At 38.0% G+C, this 18,326-nt stretch overlaps 1 protein-coding gene across 2 annotated transcripts in view; it reads left to right on the top strand.

Annotated features, from left to right (window-relative positions):
• Nucleotides 1-1,349: 1,349 nt before the first annotated feature.
• LOC115209271 (obg-like ATPase 1) overlaps nt 1,350-18,326 on the top strand; it is a 37,592-nt gene continuing 20,615 nt past the window's right edge. The window contains exons 1-4 of one of the 2 annotated variants that reach the window (XM_029777577.2): nt 1,350-1,451; nt 12,186-12,284; nt 13,700-13,782; nt 14,644-14,704. In XM_029777577.2, coding sequence (XP_029633437.1) covers nt 12,187-12,284; nt 13,700-13,782; nt 14,644-14,704 — 242 coding nt within the window. In that variant the 5' untranslated portion in view covers nt 1,350-1,451; nt 12,186. Of the gene's footprint in view, nt 1,532-12,185; nt 12,285-13,699; nt 13,783-14,643; nt 14,705-18,326 lie in introns of both variants that reach the window. The other variant, XM_029777575.2, reaches the window with a different exon arrangement.

Raw genomic sequence — 18,326 nt, 5'->3', positions numbered from 1 at the left:
TAGACACGTTTTTGAGGGTAGAATACGCGATGTTTATGTCTCAAGTGTAGAAATCTGAGAGGGGGTGGGGAAAAGAAAAATGGTAAAGTTACAGAAATTTGATGGAAACAATTTTAGTTGGTAATATGAAACTCCTTCTCCCCACCATTAAAAAATTTTTTTGGCGATCCTTCGGTATAAGTACACACGTAGCTTTGTTTACATTTCTGAAGATAACAGAAACCCTTTTCTCCCACCGCTAACCCCCCATATATATATATAAAAAAAAACACTTTCTTGAAATGTATCCGGTACTTATACCGAAGTTACGCCAAAATTTTTTTTTCTAAAATGTTATCAACATTATAGTAATCGACATCCTCGAAAATGTTGTGCCTTGAAGGTTTTATTTTAAAATATGCATTTTTCATTAAGTTATATGGAGAAAAAAAATCGCGTGGAGGAGCATCAAAGTGAAGTTATGACAAAGGCCTGATTCTGTTTATGTTAAAAGAAATAATTTAGTGTATATTATTAACCTAATGGTTTTTTTAAAAAGGGATTCAATGATCCCTCATTAGTTTCGATGTTCACCTCTATTTTCACTTTCTGCTCCTTAACTGGAATACTTTTATCGTTTATCCAGGAGAGACATAAACCAAGAAACTTAATTTATTCTAAAGTAACGAGGGATAAAGACTAAGCCATTTGGCGATATTTGGTTTCAGGCGCCTGGCAGTTCTATGTACCAAGATAGTTCTAATACCCAAGATCGTCAGTCATTAATACTGTCACGCTTCTTCTCGGGTTTAAAAATATTCAAATCAATAAAACAAATTATGGAAATAATTGCACCAATGACCCTGAGCCTGGACGGGTGGTGCAAGGGAACTAGAACCAGGCAAAATCTAAACATAGATCCCTCACCAGAAACAAAAAGTTATGATATTACTAAAACAGGTTTAATCTTATAAACGTGGTAACTCTGTCCTAGACACTAAAAAGATATTCTCAGGACTCGGTGCCCGAAGAATGCAAACGAGATAATGATAGTCTAAAAGTTGGAGCTGTCAGGTGAAAAACGAAACTATTAGATAAAAAACAAAAATGTATTGATAAGTTTACTATATTCTCATTACATTTTTCACAAGTTCTTTATAAAGATTATCTTTAAATTATTTTTTAAAATATAAACTTAAACTTTTAGAAACGTTATTGCATTGGTAAAATATTTCATCAACATAAAGATGCAGTATTTCCTAATATGAGAGGAGTTTGGAATCTACCGAGGCTAAGGAGAAGATAACTTTGAACAACTTCCGGTTTTCACTCTCTCTCTCTCTCTTTCTCAACCTCATCTTCACTCCTTCTATCTATTTATCATCCCCCTTTCTCTTGTTCTCTCTTTCTCTGTCTATCTCTCTCTCTCTCATACCAACTCGCCACTGGAACTGGACCGGCGGTTAATTCATGTAAATACAATCCAATATAATTATTATTACATCATATTTTGGTATTTTCAACACTTGTCAGCATCTTCACTAAGCAGCAGGTGAGATTACACTTCACATACACACACACACACATATATATATACATATGTATACACACACACACGCACATTTATTTATTTATTTATTTATTTAAAACCTTTTTACCTTAATTTATTTCCTGTATTTGTAAAATATGTATTTACCTCACTTGAAAGAATAAATTTACGGTGGTGTTCATTTAATAATAGATCCCTGCACAAATGAAATCGTATTTGTATATACTTATATATATATTTTATATAACAAGACGATGAATGTATTATAGTACCTTGTTATTCTGGCATCCTTTCCTAACACGTGTGTATCTGCTAGATTACTTTATTTTCTGTTATTTCACGGCTGCCAACTTGATATATCAATGATTTAACACCAAGCCCTACCTCCATCCGTAAACAATTCCGCATTGATCAATTTCAATTGTGTGTTCCTTACCCATGTTGACTTAATATGGTTAAAGTTGGGATCTACCCAATACTTAACTTGGTTGGTTTTTCTTAAACTACTTCCACCAACAATTATACTTGCATCAAATAATTATTTTACTCCATATAATTTTTTTTATTTATTTATTTATTTATGCATCGTCAAACTCTATCAGTGTTGTTGATGATGCAACTTTTTAAACAGATTCGGCAAACTAGCAGACTCGTCAATATGCCGATCGAAATACGCAGCGGCATTTCTTCCGACTTCTTACGTTCTGAGTTCAAATTCCGCCGATGTCGACTTTGTCGTTCGTTCGTTGGAGATCGATGAAATAAATACCAATAACGCACTGGGATCGTGTAATCTACTACCCACTGCCTACAAATTTCAGAGTCTGTGCCTAGAAAGGATTATTATTATTATTTGTAATTAATTTGTTCGGAATATATTTGTTTGAGATGCTCGTGATTATGCACAATCATTAAATAGTTCTTCAACAAAAATATTCCTTCTATCTTGGAAGTTGTTAAGTAATTCACTTGGCACCATGCTGTAAGCATTGGTAATCCTCGCTATGTTTAACTCTGTTGTTTACCTAATTACAGTCTAATTGGCTTAATTACCAAAGTCGTGGAGTTCTGATTTAAGCATCACATATACTGTAGTGTCTGGGGAGCGATATATATATATATATAAAGGCATTAGTACACCTTCGCCTTCAACCCTACATAACTGTTTTATCTTTCGGAAATTTCAGAAAAATTTTGCGAATTTATGTTCTACACGCAGGAATTCATACGATTATGACCCCCACCCCAACCCACAAAAAGTTTTTGTGTTTGGTTTAAGGGCTGTTTAGCTTTTATTTTTAGCACATCTCACAACCAACCTACCTCGCTCGTTTCTTTATCACTGACGTATTAATGTTTTTCTAATATTTTTCTCCCCACGAACACATTTAATGGTCCATTGTTAGGATTTAAGCAAAAAAAATTCAACCTGTATGTATTTTAAATTGATTTAAAAAAAACAAAAAGATCCAGAAATTAAAGAAAAGTTTTTGTTTTTTTTTTGAAATTCGAAAATTAAAAAAAAAATTCCTCCACCAAAGTTAATTGTGATTATTTCCTATTACATGACACAGGTGTAATAGTAAAAGTTTACCATTTTTAATTCAGAATTTAGGATGAAAATTTAATAATTTAAAATAAATAAATTTAGATAACTTGCTCTTAAAAAAAAAATGGAAAACTAATCTACTTTTAATTAATGTACTCTCATTAGTTACAGATGACGTTTTACCATCAGCCAGCCTTGATCAAGTAAACCTATAGTCAATGCCATTCCAACTGTGATCATCCTGTCTTTCATCTGGCGCTGCATATCTTGGACTACATTTTTAAAGACGGTGTGATTTAAAGGAGATTTGACTACTATTTCTCGCAAGTGAAACCGACCACATAGAGGTTCCTTCATAGTTACAGTTGTGCCTTTGGTTGTATAAATAGGGAACAGTTAGAATAACATCTATAGTAGCATGTCATGGCATAGGGGGTAATAACATAGGGTATGAGATAAAAATATGCAGCACCATTCCAAGTGTAGAAGCTATATTAAGTTAGGGTTCTCACTTGAGTTTTGTATCAGGGATCGTTCTTCATGACTGGGTATTTTAACTTAATTCTTTGTTGTCCAAGACATGAGAAGGTGAGGAAGGAGCCCAATATGTGCATTGGTTATGTATTTGTGCTTGGGATGGAATTAACCATTCAGTTTATTCTATCCATGGTAGAGTTACTACTGCAATTCAAATAACTTACTAAGTTTATTTCAAGAATTCCAGAACACTCTTCCAGGAATCCACATTCCAGGTGCTTTTTACGTGCCACCGGCACGGGGGCCAGTCAGGCGGTACTGACAATGACCTCGCTCAAATCTTTTTACACAGGTGCCAGTAAGGCGACGTTGGTAACAATCATGCTCGAATGGTGCCCTTTTACGTGCCGTGGTACTGGCAATGACCTCGCTCGAATGTTTTTACACATGCCACTGGCATGTCCATTGAAGTCACCATCCACAAAGTGAAGGTCCCTGTCATTCGTCAATGTGGTAGTATGCAAGAGGGTGTCATAGAATCGGCCTTTCTGTTCATCGGGTAGCCCTGGCTGAGGGGCATAGGGCGAGATAATGGTTGCTAACCCATGATGGAGCACTAATCTAGTTTTAAGTATTCTGTCGCATACTCTGATTACCTCAATTACCTTATCTACCCATTTCTCTGCAAGAAGTATACCCACATCCCCAACCCCGTCAGTGTTCCCTGCCCAGAAAATCTTGTACCTGTGTTCTTTGCCTGTGAGGAACCTGGCGGACCCTCCTCTCCACCTTACTTCTTGGATGCAGCACATATCGACACATCTCCGTTCAAGCATCTCAACAATCTTACCAGACCTACCTTTCAGTGTGCCAACCCTGAGGGTGTGGGAGGTATGGGACGGGGGACAGTGGCGCCATGTACCTGAAAAGAGTCTACAACTATTCACTTTCTCATCACATCAAGCAGTTTGCTACAAGTTAATGTCTTAACTCTGCTCCTAGAGTTATTTCATCCATCATATATAGACTACTTGTGGCCCCCAAATTGATTTTGTTTTAAGAAAGCAGTTGGTGTTCAATAGATATTGCATTCTGAGTTCATCATTGTCATCATCATTATCATTTAATGTCCATCATCCATCTTGCCAAGGAATTGCACCAGGCTCCATTGTATGTTTTGGCAGGGTTTATACAGCTGGGTGCCCTTCTTAATGCTAACAAATTTACAGTGTACTGAGTGCTTATTTTTATGTGGCACCAGCACTGGTGCTTTGTAACTAAATAGTGGTAGAGTCTAAAGGCATTTTGTACATTGAGTGTAAGACTTACCCCAACTCTTATATCATTCATAGTGTGTGTGTAAACGGAAGAGGAGAAAATGTGGAGGAAGAACCTCTGCTGTCTTAATTGACCTTTTTCAATTGTATAATCCAAGAACCCCAGTTTTTCTGGTTGTGATGTGTACCAGATGGTGAAGGGCTGTGACGGGTTGTAAGATGTTGTGAATATTATTGCCAATACAGCAGTTTTATTGCTAAATGTAACTTCTATTCTTAGTAAGAAAATATCAGTCATTTAGCAGGAAAATTACTGTTTTTCACATATATTTAGTGCTTTTTAGCATTTTATATATTGGGGTTCCTAATTTATATAATAATAATAATAATGAAATTATTGTATACAGTGCTCAGGTGCACCACAACTTGTCAAAAGTGCGTATAAAGTATATGCAGTAATGTACAAATGTCTGGGAAGTGAAGAGTGTATGAGTCAGATAATGCTTGTGTGTGTATGTCTGGAAAGTGAACAGTGTATGAGTCAGATACATGCTTCTGTGTGTATGGAGGGGAGAAAATCAAGTGTAGTGTTGGCGAATCTCAGGAAGCATGGAAGTTTTGAAGGATGCAGTGCTCCGACAACTAACTACTGGTGCCAGCAGTTTGTTCCATGCTTCAGCAACTCTTAGCGTGAAAAAATGTTTCCGAAAGTCATGGGAGCTGTGCTGTTTTCTGACTTTGTAAACATGTCCACTGGTGTTAGACAGGTGGAGTTTGAAAAGGTGCTCAGAGTTATTGTTTGTAAGATGGTTAATAATTTTATGGGTGTCTGCCAAGTCAGCTGCTGTCTTTTGTGTGGCACAGAATTAAAAGCCTTAGCAAAGTCCAGGTAAACGACATCCACCCAGGATCCGCAATCAGTGATTCGAGTAATGTCCTCAAGAAACTCGATGAGTTATAGGGGTTCTGTTGCATATCATCATCATCATCACTTATTATCTGTTTTCCATACTGGCATGGGTTAAACAGTTTGACTGGGACTGGTAAGCCAGTGAGCTGCACCTGGTTCCAATCTGATTTGGCTTGGTTTCTATGGCTCAATGCCCTTCCTAATGCCAATCACTCCAAGATTGTAGTGGGTGCCTTTTACATGTCACCATCACAGGTGCCTCTCGCATGTCAATGGCAGAGGTGGTGCTTTTACATGTCACCAGAAACAATGATTTCACTCGGCTTGATGTGTCTTAAGCACAGCAAATTGCCAAAGGTCTCGATCAGTTATTATTTTCTCTGCGATCAGGCTTTCCCACCTCATCCCATGTATTCCTGGATCTACCTCTTCCACAGATTCTCTCCACAATTAGAGATCAGCATTTCTTTACACAGCTGTCCTTATCCATATGCATCACATGACCATACCGGCACAGTTGTCTCTCTTGCATACCACATCCGATGCCTCTTATGCCCAGTTTTTCTCTCAAGGTAGTTACACTTTGTAATACATGCACACTGACATAGCACATCCAGCAAAGCATACTAGTTTGACTTCTTTCAAGCTTTCGCATGTCCTCTGTTTGCACATGGGCATCTTACAATTTACCTTTCACTGTGAGGGAGAGGCCCTTTGTTATCAACAAAGGTAGTAGCTCTCTTAACTTCACCCAGCCTATTCTTATTCCAGTAGCTATGCTCTTGGAGTATCCACCTCTACTGCTGACTTGCTCACCCAAATAAAGGAAGCTATATACTACTTCTACGTATCTACTCTTTTTCACTGCTATGAAGTTCATAATGTATGAAGTTCACAATGTATGAAGTCCATATACGGACATGCTAGAAATCTGTATTGAATTCTACTGTCTGCTTTGGCATGGATTCTGTAGCTGGAAGCCCTTCCTTGTGCAAACCACTTCACATAGCATATTGGGAGCTAATTCTTTGTGTGTGTGTGTGTTTGGCACCAGCAGAGGTGAGGCCACCAAGTACTTGCAAGATAAGACCCCTTAAATGAGTGGTGTATAGTATTGATGTATATTAAAATATCATTGAGGGACTGAAATAAGGGTGTTGCTGAAGAGGTGAGAATTCATGGCTTCCCCATCTGGATGGAGAGGGAGAGAGAAATGTGTGGTCAAGGTACAAGGTGAATATAAGAGAGAGGGGGGAACAGAAAAGATGGGTGGGTAGGTAAGTGCAGTTGAGTGTGGAGAAAATGTGACAAGTAATTAGAAATGGGTGTTGAGTTGGATGCAGTAAATATCAGTTTGGTGAAGTGAAGGAAAAAAAATAAGGGTGGATCAGGGAGGAGGAGGAGTAATAAGAATAATTATAACAATGTAATAGTAACAATAATAATGATAAGTGAAAAGTAACTAATAATAGGTTAAGTAGAATCAGGACCAAAGATAGTAATTTGAGAAAGACAAGGTGGAAGAAGTTTGGAGAGAACCATAGAAGAGGATAGTATGAGTAAAGAGGGATGTGTCTATTTAAATAAAATTTACCATTTTCTCTCAGAAAATTCTGGAATGTTAATTTTAGTTTACAATTTACTAATCAACTCATTTGAAAACTTTAATCATTTAACCCTTTCGTTACTGAATTTATTCTGAGATGCCCAGTGTTTCTTCCAATTATTTTAAATATAACAAAGAATTAAGTAAAATAGCATCGTTATCATTAAGCTAGAGTTAGGGACATAAATTGTGACTTAGGTTTGGTGGAAGGATTTAATTCAGAACTTTTGAAAACCAGACATTTGTACTAAAGAGCCAGAGCCGGTTTCAGCCGGGTTGGTAACGAAAGGGTTAACATTCAAAATACTCTCTCAAATGTTATGTTTATGTATTTACATTGTTTTAATTTTGTCCTACATTATCCCATAACTTTGAGATTTCAATGATAATATTGTTTATTTTAAAAATAACATTGTAGGGAAGGTCTGAAAGACTAGATCTGGATGGGTCGAACATAAAGCAGAATATGTTGGCCAGATATGTTCAGTTTGAATACTAAAGGGTTAATGTTTTATTTGATGAATCTATTGATATCACAGTTAACAAGCTTCTACAGTGGTCATATATTTCGGTTAAGAACTACCAAAAGTTGTACCTACATTTCATGAGTTTATGTTTTTATATAATGCTCTGATCCCTGTTCCCTGTGAGCATGCCCGGCATTTTGCCACCATCTCCATCCTGCAGTCTCTCACTCTCTCTTTCTCTCATCTCCACTTCCCTCAGGCTGGGCCTCCGTGTATTTTCTTTGCAGTTGCACACCTGTTTCTGTCTTCATCCCAGATCTTTCTCTCTCCAGCTAATCTCGAACTTCCTCTTCAGCAAGACACCTGTAAATGTCTCACTATAAACTTTTCATCATCACCTCCTCCAATACCTTCTCCCCTCTTAAAAGTTTTTGTCTTGCAAGTACTTGGTGACCCTGTCAGTGCAGGTGACACTTAAAAGCATCCAGTCCACACTGTAAAGTGGTTGGTGTTCAAAAGGGCATCCAACTGTAAAAACCTTACCTATGCTTGTGCCACATAAGAAGCGCTACTCACCTCACTTGTGCCACATAAAATGCACCAAGTCCACTCTGCTGAGTGGTTGGTGTTAGGAAGGGCATCCAGCTGTAAAAATCCTGCCAAAACAGTCACAGAAGTCCAGTGGAGGCTTCAGCCTGGCCAGCTCTTGTGATACCGTCCCACCCATGGAACATGGACGTTAAATGATGATGATGAGAAATGTAGACTGTTTAGATATAGAATGGGAACAAAAAAGAAATTAAACACTAAAAATCGTTTGGGTTTTAGAACTGACAATATTTATGTTATGGAAGAAAGTCAACAATAGTTTCTATCAGAAATTTAGGAAGTTCCATCATTCCCTCTGTTCAGATGTGTGTGTTACTCTTTGTAATTGGTGTTGAGTGTCTCTCCAGACACTTGGAAGTTTGGGTTGTAGAACTGCTGTGCTGATCAGTTGTATGAAATTGTTTCTTTTTTTTTTTTCATTCAATTTTAAATCATGTTCAAGAAATTAATAAGCTTTTTAATGAAGCCCATTGAATAAAACTAATTTATTTACCAATGTTTCCCTTTTGATGAAATCCATTGCAAATATTTTAATTCTACCAAAATACAGAATGAATCTTCTTGACTATAATTCTAATATTAAAGAATTTTGGGATCCTAATAGTAATTTTCACTGCAGATTTGAGATAAAATAGCTGAAATAATGTTTAAAAAGGAAATAACAGCTATTGAAGTTAAATATAATGATTTCAAATTTTAGCACAAGACCAGTAATTTGAGGGGAGAGATAAGTCAAATACATTGACCCCAATACACAACTGGTACTTATTTTATTGACCCTGAAAGAATGAAAGGCAAATTTAAACTCAGAACGTAAAGACAGATGAAATACCGCTAAGCACTTTGCGCAGTGTGTTAATGATTCTACCAGCTTGTCACCCTAATGAAGTAAAAAGTATTAATGTCTCATATGTTCTTCTCTTGCCTTTTCAAAGATTGAATGATAGAACAATTCAGCTTTAATGAAGACTGATTTTTTTTTTTTTAGAAACTATTTTGAGACATGTAAAGGAACCAGTTATCCCCTCCTTCGGAATCAATGAATTTAGATGTTAATGAAATGGCAAATACTGAAAATTATGTTAAATGATGATGAATAGTATTTATTTGGTAAATGACCTGGCATAATGATGCTGAAGGACTTCAGACAGGAATGTTTTTATTACAAAGAAAATCTCTTTAAGGGTGTTCCATCATTTGTAAGCTAAAAAGATTCTTCAGTAGCATCAGAAGCAGCAACAGTTGTGTGTGTGTGTGTTTATTGAGCGAAAACACCTAAAAGCTCCACGAGGCTCCGGCAGGGGTGGGGTGGGGTGGCGACCCCTGTTGTACTCTTTCGCTCCAACTTTCTCTCACTCTTTCTTCCTGTTTCTTGTCCCCGACTTTCTACGCAACTGCTGAGCCTGGATGCGCATTCATCCATCCGTCGATGCTCTCGGTGTCAGGGTTTGACCTGCTTTCTCTTCTGCGGGTCTTACGAATAGCAAAGGACCACGTTTCGGACTTCTCCCACTGGACGAAGACTGCTACGCTCAACAGCAGCAACAGTATCGTCAAAGCAATTGAAAACTAAGAAACATCTTCCAATTCTCGGAGCTGTCCACTCTGTAAAATATAACTCTAAACAAAATTGGTAGCAGAAACCCATAGCAATGCTACATCTCTTGAAGGATTTAGAGGGTTTTATAAATGCTGATTCTGATATTTGAGCAAAGATTTCATTTCCATACTTTCTTTAGAAAGAAAATAACTGGTATTTATTTATTTATTTTAGAAGTTTATGCCAGCCTCGCCTGGCCCCTGTGCTGGTGGCACGTAAAAAGCACCATCCGATCGTGACTGTTGCCAGCCTCGCCTGGCCCCCGTGCCGGTGGCACGTAAAAAGCATCATCCGTCCGTGGCCGTTTGCCAGCCCCGTCTGGCACCTGTGCGGGTGGCACGTAAAAAGCACCAACTACACTCATGGAGTGGTTGGCGTTAGGAAGGGCATCCAGCCGTAGAAACACTGCCAGATCAGACTGGGTCTGGTGCAGCCTTCTGGCTTCCCAGACCCCAGTTGAACCGTCCAACCCATGCTAGCATGGAAAGCGGACGCTAAATGATGATGATGATGAATTTGCGAATGTGAAGCCTGTCTGGTCCGTGCCAGTTTGGAAAATCTATAAAGTGATGACAATGGTAGTGGTGGTGGTGTAGAATATGTTCCTGCAATAATTATTGATTTCTAATATTGGCACAACCCATTATGCAACTGGTATTTCTGAAGCTAAAAAGCAAAGTTAAGCTCAGTAGGATTAAACCAAGAGTGTAAACAGTTACTTCTAAATACCACAACATATTTTGTCTGATGTTCCACTAATTTTGCCATTATCCACTTTCTTTCCAGAGTAATTATTAAAATTAGAGTTATATTTCAAATACAATGTCAACTTACAATCATTGTCAATTCCGTCTACTGCAATATTCTAGAGCCATCATTTCTGATGTCAGATGATATAGTCTACATATGGCTTTCATTTCTGACATCAACTCTGGAATCTTGTGTAGCCAACATTCCTAATGGTGTCACCTGCAATATTCTATAACTTACACTTGTAATGGAATATTTTGTTAAGAACATTTCTCCTTGTAAAAAGTAAGGATGTATTCACCACCTTCATTTTAACAGCTGCTTTTCCATGCTTGTTGAGATGGATTTTCTATGACCAGATGCCTTTCCTTGGTCAAATGCCCTTCTTTGGTCAGATGTCCTTCTTATTGTCAACCCTCATCTTCGTCCATGCAAGGTAGTATTTTTCCTTTGACTGGATGTGTTTTCACAGAAAACTGGAAACAAAAGACACCACCTATGTAAAGGCAACACCTGTTTATATCTATCTCACAATAACAAGACAAAGAGGCACAGATACAATGGGCCTTTTTGAGTTTCTGTTTAACAAATCCACTCACAAGATTTTATTCAGTTCAGGGCTATAGTAGAAGACAGTTGCCCAAGGTACCATGTTGTGGGACTGAACCTGAAGCCGTGTGGTTGGGAAGCAAACTTCTTAACCACACAGCTATGTCTGTGCATACATTGCAGAAATGTAAAAGAAAAATGAGAGAGAGAGAGAGAATGATCATGACTGGAACGTCTTTGACCATATGTCTGCTCAGTAAGGGCGACCCTGGGTCTACAGTTACTGTTTTATTATGATGGTACATTATATGTTACATCATAATGTTACAATATTGTTACATTATGTTCTACTGGCAGTATCGCCCGGCATTGCTCGGGTTTGTAAGGGAAATAACTATATAAGCATTTTTAGAGAGTTATAGCCAAAAGATAGCAAAAAAATGCATTAAAAATGGGGAAAAAATGATGGTAATTTTTTTTTTAATCCTTGACTCATCGTAGACATTTTTAGAGAGTTACTTCCCTTATATATAGCGAAAAAATGCATTAAAATGGAAAAAAATGATGGTAAATTTTTTTTAAAATCGTAGGCTCATCGTAGACGCGCGCTAATACCCAGAGGGGCTCAATATGAATCACGACTATAAGATACCCGGTTTTGGTTAAACTGCACCGCAAAATGTGGGAGTAGTTAGGAATCTAAATCGTAGGAGACAGACACACAACTTCACTTTTATATATAAAGATTACTATGTTACATCACTATGTTAAATTATTGTGATACAATGCTGTTACAGTGCTGTTATGTTATTAGATCTTTGTTTTGAAGTTAATTCTAATAATTGATAAATCTTATCTTCCAGAATGGCACCAAAAAAGAAAGAAGAAGCTCAGATTCCTCCTCTAATTGGTCGAGTTGGCACTAATTTAAAAATTGGAATTGTTGGTCTTCCTAATGTTGGGTAAGTTGGGGCAAGATAAACATTATTGAATTTATGTGGACATATTCATCAGTTGAAAGTAAATCAATGAAATAAAACTGTTCTTTTTAACTTCATCATATTGATTATCATAATTCTTTCAGAAACCAATAAGTGCATTCTTTATCTTCATCATCATCATCATCATCGTTTAATGTCTGCTTTCCATGCTAGCATGGGTTGGACGGTTCAACTGGGATCTGGGAAGCCCGAAGGCTGCACCAGGCCAGTCAGATCTGGCAGTGTTTCTACAGCTGGATGCCCTTCCTTGCATCTTCTATGTAAATAAAAATTAGAAAAATTAAACTACCCAGATTTGTGATCAAACTTCTTGAATTATCTAATACAGGACTGACTTTCTTAATACTTGAAGTAAAGAAGAATAACATCATCATTGTCATTTGATGTCTGTTTTCCATGCTAGCAGGGGTTAGATGGTTTGACTGAAGGTTGTAAGTCAGGGAGCTGCACCAGGCTCCAGTCTGTTTTGGTTTGGTTTCTACAGCTGGATGCCCTTCCTAACACCAGCCACACCATAGAGTGTGTACTGGATGCGTTTACATGTCATGGACTTGGATGCCATTCACACATCTCCATCATTAGGCCACGACCACAATTTCACTGAGCTTGACACATCTTCCCAAGCGATTTGCCAGAAGTCTCAGTCACTTGTCATTGCCTCTCTGAGACTCAACGTCCGAAGATCACATTTCATCTCCTTGTCCCCTGTCTTTCTGGGTCTACCTCTTCCACAGGTTCCTTCCACAATTAGAGAACACTAATTAATTTGTCACTGTTTTGAAATAAGAAGAAACATTTTTTCAAATAGGCGCAGGAGTGGCTGTGTGGTAAGTAGCTTGCTTACCAACCACATGGTTCCGAGTTCAGTCCCAATGCGTGGCATCTTGGGCAAGTGTCTTCTGCTATAGCCCCGGGCCAACCAATGCCTTGTGAGTGGATTTGGTAGACGGAAACTGAAAGAAGCCTGTCGTATATATGTATATATATATATGTGTGTGTGTGTTTGTGTGTCTGTGTTTGTCCCCCTAGCATTGCTTGACAACCGGTGCTGGTGTGTTTACGTCCCTGTCACTTAGCGGTTCAGCAAAAGAGACCAATAGAATAAGTACTGGGCTTACAAAGAATAAGTCCCGGGGTCGATTTGCTCGACTAAAAAGGCGGTGCTCCAGCATGGCCGCAGTCAAATGACAGAAACAAGTAAAAGAGTAAAAGAGTAAAGAGTAAAGTTTTTCTGCTGTTCACTTAGTTTAGTCTTTTGTTTATTTCATTTTGAACATTTGTGTTGAAAGACAGTTGCTCCAAATGGCTACATGTGACCCCTAATGGTCAAGTAGTATTAAACATTTTCAAATTCATTTTCATCTTCTTTCATTTAGGAAGTCATCATTTTTCAACGTTCTCACTAAAAGCCAAGCCTCAGCAGAAAATTTTCCATTTTGTACTATAGACCCAAATGAAAGTAAGTAGCCATTTCTTTTTTTAGTATTTTTAATAATATTTTTTTAGTGGGATTCACTGTTAAAGTGGGATAAGTGAATTGGAATAATCTGCCTTAAATTGTCTATAAATAAACAGTTGTTGGCTTAAACAATATAAAATGTGTCTTAATAATTCAGGTATTCACTCTGAATGAAGTTTTAACAGCATGTGACTTGAAAACAAGATAGGTCCTTATTGATTATTGATATGTTTGGATCCCGTCGTGCCAACAGCTTCTTCATACAGTAATTTGATTTTTGTAGCTGCAGAGTATATCTGTCTGAGAAACTGCATATTCTGCAATGTCCGTCATCAGAAAATCCAAATTGATTTTCAGTTATAGTCACTGACAAGCACTTTGTCAGAAAATAGTGTTAGCCAGTAACTGCAACAACAGAGGAAACAAGTGAAAGTCTTTGGTAATGAATGGGTATCTTGGCCCAGTTGCTTCCTTTGCATTGTCATAGCCTTCAGTAGTGGCTTGCATCAGTAGCCTGCAACAATTTCAGTGACATGACCCCATCTCAACCAATGTTTACCAATATCACCAACAACCAATAAGGACCTGCCTTTCAAGTCCAATGAGGCTAAAGTATTCTCTCAGGCTGAACGTCCGATTGAAGAGACACACTTTTCAACACATGAAACAGATTATTGGCATTCAATTGTTTGTCTGTAAACTCTACACAGTGTATTGAATGCTCTTTCATTTGCGCACATAATGGTATTATAGTGCCCCTAAATCTAACTCTCAAACTAACTGAATTGGTTAATTAGCTAGAATATACTGTTTGATTTAGTTGCTTCCATCATTTCTTCAGCAATGTTCTCTTTTGTATAGGTCGTGTTGCAGTGCCAGATGAGAGATTTGATTACCTTTGTGAGTTCTACAAACCTGCCAGGTAAGCATCCCATAAAGATTACTCTTTCGTTTATTCCCTATTTTTAATTATTTGCCACTTATCATTAACATATGAATGACACCAAAGACTTGGTCTTTTGATTCATATGTTTTAATTACTCCCAGACCTTCCTTTAACACCGATATTTTGTTTTAACATCACAATATAGAGACATTGCAAGTTGCCTGTGAGAGCTAATTAGCTGTGCTAATTAATTATACAAAAGGTGGAATATTTCTTGGCTATGAAGTATACAGGTGTTCTGTCTCGTACAGAATAATCCATACATATGATCACATGACCATGAAATGGGGATTCAATTAATCTGAGAGATTTTATAAAACCTCTCATTAATGAAACAAACTAATGACAATATTTGGAAAAATCAAAATAGAGTTTGAGAAAAAAGCATAAAACCAGGGACAGTTCTTATGCTTGTTTCCTAAGGGTTGGCTGAGCCGGATTTTTGCTAGCAAGAGACAGTGGGGAGATTGCTCTGTGGTTGTCACATATCTAGCAGTTCCCTTTTCTTTTATAGACATAGATATTATTGGTAGCTGTACAAGAGTGACCATCTCATCTGCTTTACACATCTCTGCAGGAACCTAGCTACAGAACATCTATGAGATTACTTTTATGACTTCTGCAAGTAAGGGTGGGAAGTGAAGCTCATGGTTCGTCTCTACCTGTGACAGACAGTCAGTAACCTTCCTGATGGTTGGGCACATTACCAGTGTTCTAGCCATTGCTTCAGTATCTACCATTTCTCTGTGACCAATGTTTGGATGCCAGCACTGAGGAGTGGGTCATGGCCCTTGGGCAAATGGGTAAACTTCAGTTCATCATAGAATTACTTCAGACCTTGGTTGTCTGCCTTACTGCTGAGCTAGGATTCTTAAAATCCTCAATCCACTGTATGGCAGATCTTGGGGAATTCTGCTGCTTTCTTATTGACTACTTTGGTACCAAAGATGTTGATTCTACTCTGCCTATAGACCTTGATCTTTTCATCATTTTCAGTGAACTGGTCCTGGTTGTTCCAACATGTTCTGAGCAGTTAGGTTGACAATGTCCTTGAAGGAGATGATTGTTTTTCAATGCTGCCTTGTTTCAGTGGAGTCTGAATTCTTCTGTTATTTAAGCCTGTGAAGAAATTAGCTGAGATTGTCATTAGTCCTGTTAAGTCTCTCGAGTATCTTCTGTGCCTGGGGTCTTTTTGGATTGGATGTGCATGTTCATTTTCAACATGATCCATTAATGATTTACCCTGCAGTTTGCTTCACACCCTTGACCTCCTTAAATCCCACCAATTTCTCATCCCAGCAGATACCACTTTTGAGAGTGGGTGTGTATGCACTACATCTTGTTGCAGACGGGCAGGTGGTACATTATTTTCGACAGTGATGAGGTGGGATCCTTTAAGATAAGTCCATCTTATTTCTGTTGCAGCTTTCAGTGCCATGTCTATCAGTGACTTCCATGATATTTGGCCAACTCCAACTATAGTTGAAGTCAGCAACATGGATAATTTTCTCTGACTTTGAGAGAGCAGTCAAGAGTCTATCAAATTCTTCCTAAAACTTTTGTTTTATATCATCATTGTTATAAACCCAAATTCGAATATCAAAGTTTAAAAGGTTTTACGTACAGTTTCTCCAGAGTTTGAATTGCTTCTGAGTAATTCTCACATTCACTTATAAGTTCGTAAATGTCTTTATCTACTAGCGCTATTAAACACCTAAGTTTACTTTCATCAGTGATAGGCAGTTCAGCAGGAAATGATTCTAAAAAATTTTTTAAAGTTCTGAACCAATATTTCCATTCTTTTGAAGCTTGACTCAAATTTGGATTAGCGGTGAACAAATTTGGTTTTATAAATTTGCTGTCCATTTTCTCTCTCTCTCTCTCTCTCGTTATATTTAGTCGATTAAATTGTTATAAACCCAAACTCGAATATCAAAGTTTAAAAGGTTCTAATCGACTAAAAATACAGCAATATACAATACAAACAAAGATTGCTAAATTGTAAGCAAAACCAAACTTCAACGCAATAACATTTTTATGCAGCGAGTTGCATAAAATCAATGCTGAACATGTTGTTTGCAAACAGAACAGAACTCTGCACAGTCGCACTGCAGGCATGTAACAGCAATCAAGAAAATCAAAATCATGTAATCAAAACTAAAATCACAACAGTCATCATTGTTTTATATCCATTCCCATGCTGGCATTAGTTGAACAGTTTATCACACTCCATGTCAGTTCTTGTACAGAGTTACTATTAGACTGACTGGAAGACAATGTCTCATTCATGTGTTCCAATTTTGGCCTAATTTCTACAAGGGGCAGTCAGTGAGTGATGGATAGCAGTGGAGGTGGTCAATGGTAAAGGTATGTGAGGGATATCAATAGCAAGTGGCTAGTGGAAGAGGGAGTGATGACTGGCAGTAAAGAAAGGTTGTTGGTATAAAGCAACAGATACCTATTTCTTTACTACCCACAAGGGGCTAAACACAGAGAGGACAAACAAGGACAGACAAACGGATTAAGTTGATTATATCGACCCCAGTGCATAACTGGTACTTATTTAATCGACCCCCGAAAGGATGAAAGGCAAAGTCGACCTCGGCGGAATTTGAACTCAGAATGTAGCGACAGACGAAATACCGCTAAGCATTTCGCCCGGCCTGCTAACGTTTCTGCCAGCTCATCGCCTTAAAGCAACAGATACCTCCTTAATACACTGACAAAATGATACAAGAAATAGAAGAGGAAGTCGTTGGAGAGAAGATAAATAATGGGAAGAAAAGAAAATGAATTATAAAGAAACAGGAAGGCATCAAAGATGGTGGAGGGGAGGCCACAAACTTAAAAAGGATATATTGGGTTCAATCCTACTGTGTGACATTTTTGTCAAATGTCTTCTATTATGGCTGCCAACTAACCAAGTCTTGTCGGATTTGATAAAGAAGCATTTTGTGTATGTGTGTACAGAGAGAAAGCAAAAAAGGACATAATCTTCATGTGAGATAGATGCAGTGGAGCTGTATCTTCTATGAACAAACTGGAAATGGATTCCTTTGAAGGGAAGTAGTTGATAGCTTTTGTTACCTGAGAGATTTGATCAGCAAAGGAGATGGTTGATCATCATTATCTGTTTCTTTATTACCCACAAGGGGCTAAACATAGAGGGGACAAACAAGGACAGACACATGGATTAAGTCGATTACATCGACCCCAGTGCGTAACTGGTACTTAATTTATCGACCCCCGAAAGAATGAAAGGCAAAGTTGACCTTGGCGGAATTTGAACTCAGAACGTAACGGCAGACGAAATACGGTTACGCATTTCGCCCGGCGTGCTAATGATTCTGCCAGCTCGCCACCTTGATCATCATTATCATCATCATTGTTTATTGTCCGCCTTCCTTGTAGGAATGGGTTGGATGGTTTGACAGGAGCCAACCAGGTATAAGACTACCCCAGGCTACAGAGTCTGTCTTGGCAGGGTTATTATGGCTGGATGCCCTTCCTAACACCAGCCACTCCACAAAGTGGACTGAGTGCTTTTTACTGAAAATATTGAGCTAGAGTAAGAATAGGTTGGTAAAAGTTCAGGGAA

The sequence above is a fragment of the Octopus sinensis genome, linkage group LG3 (genome assembly GCF_006345805.1).
Source record: "Octopus sinensis linkage group LG3, ASM634580v1, whole genome shotgun sequence".
Classification (NCBI taxonomy): Eukaryota; Metazoa; Mollusca; class Cephalopoda; order Octopoda; family Octopodidae; genus Octopus; species Octopus sinensis.
Note: the sequence above shows the minus strand (reverse complement) of the source record. Positions and strands in the feature narration are given on the sequence as shown.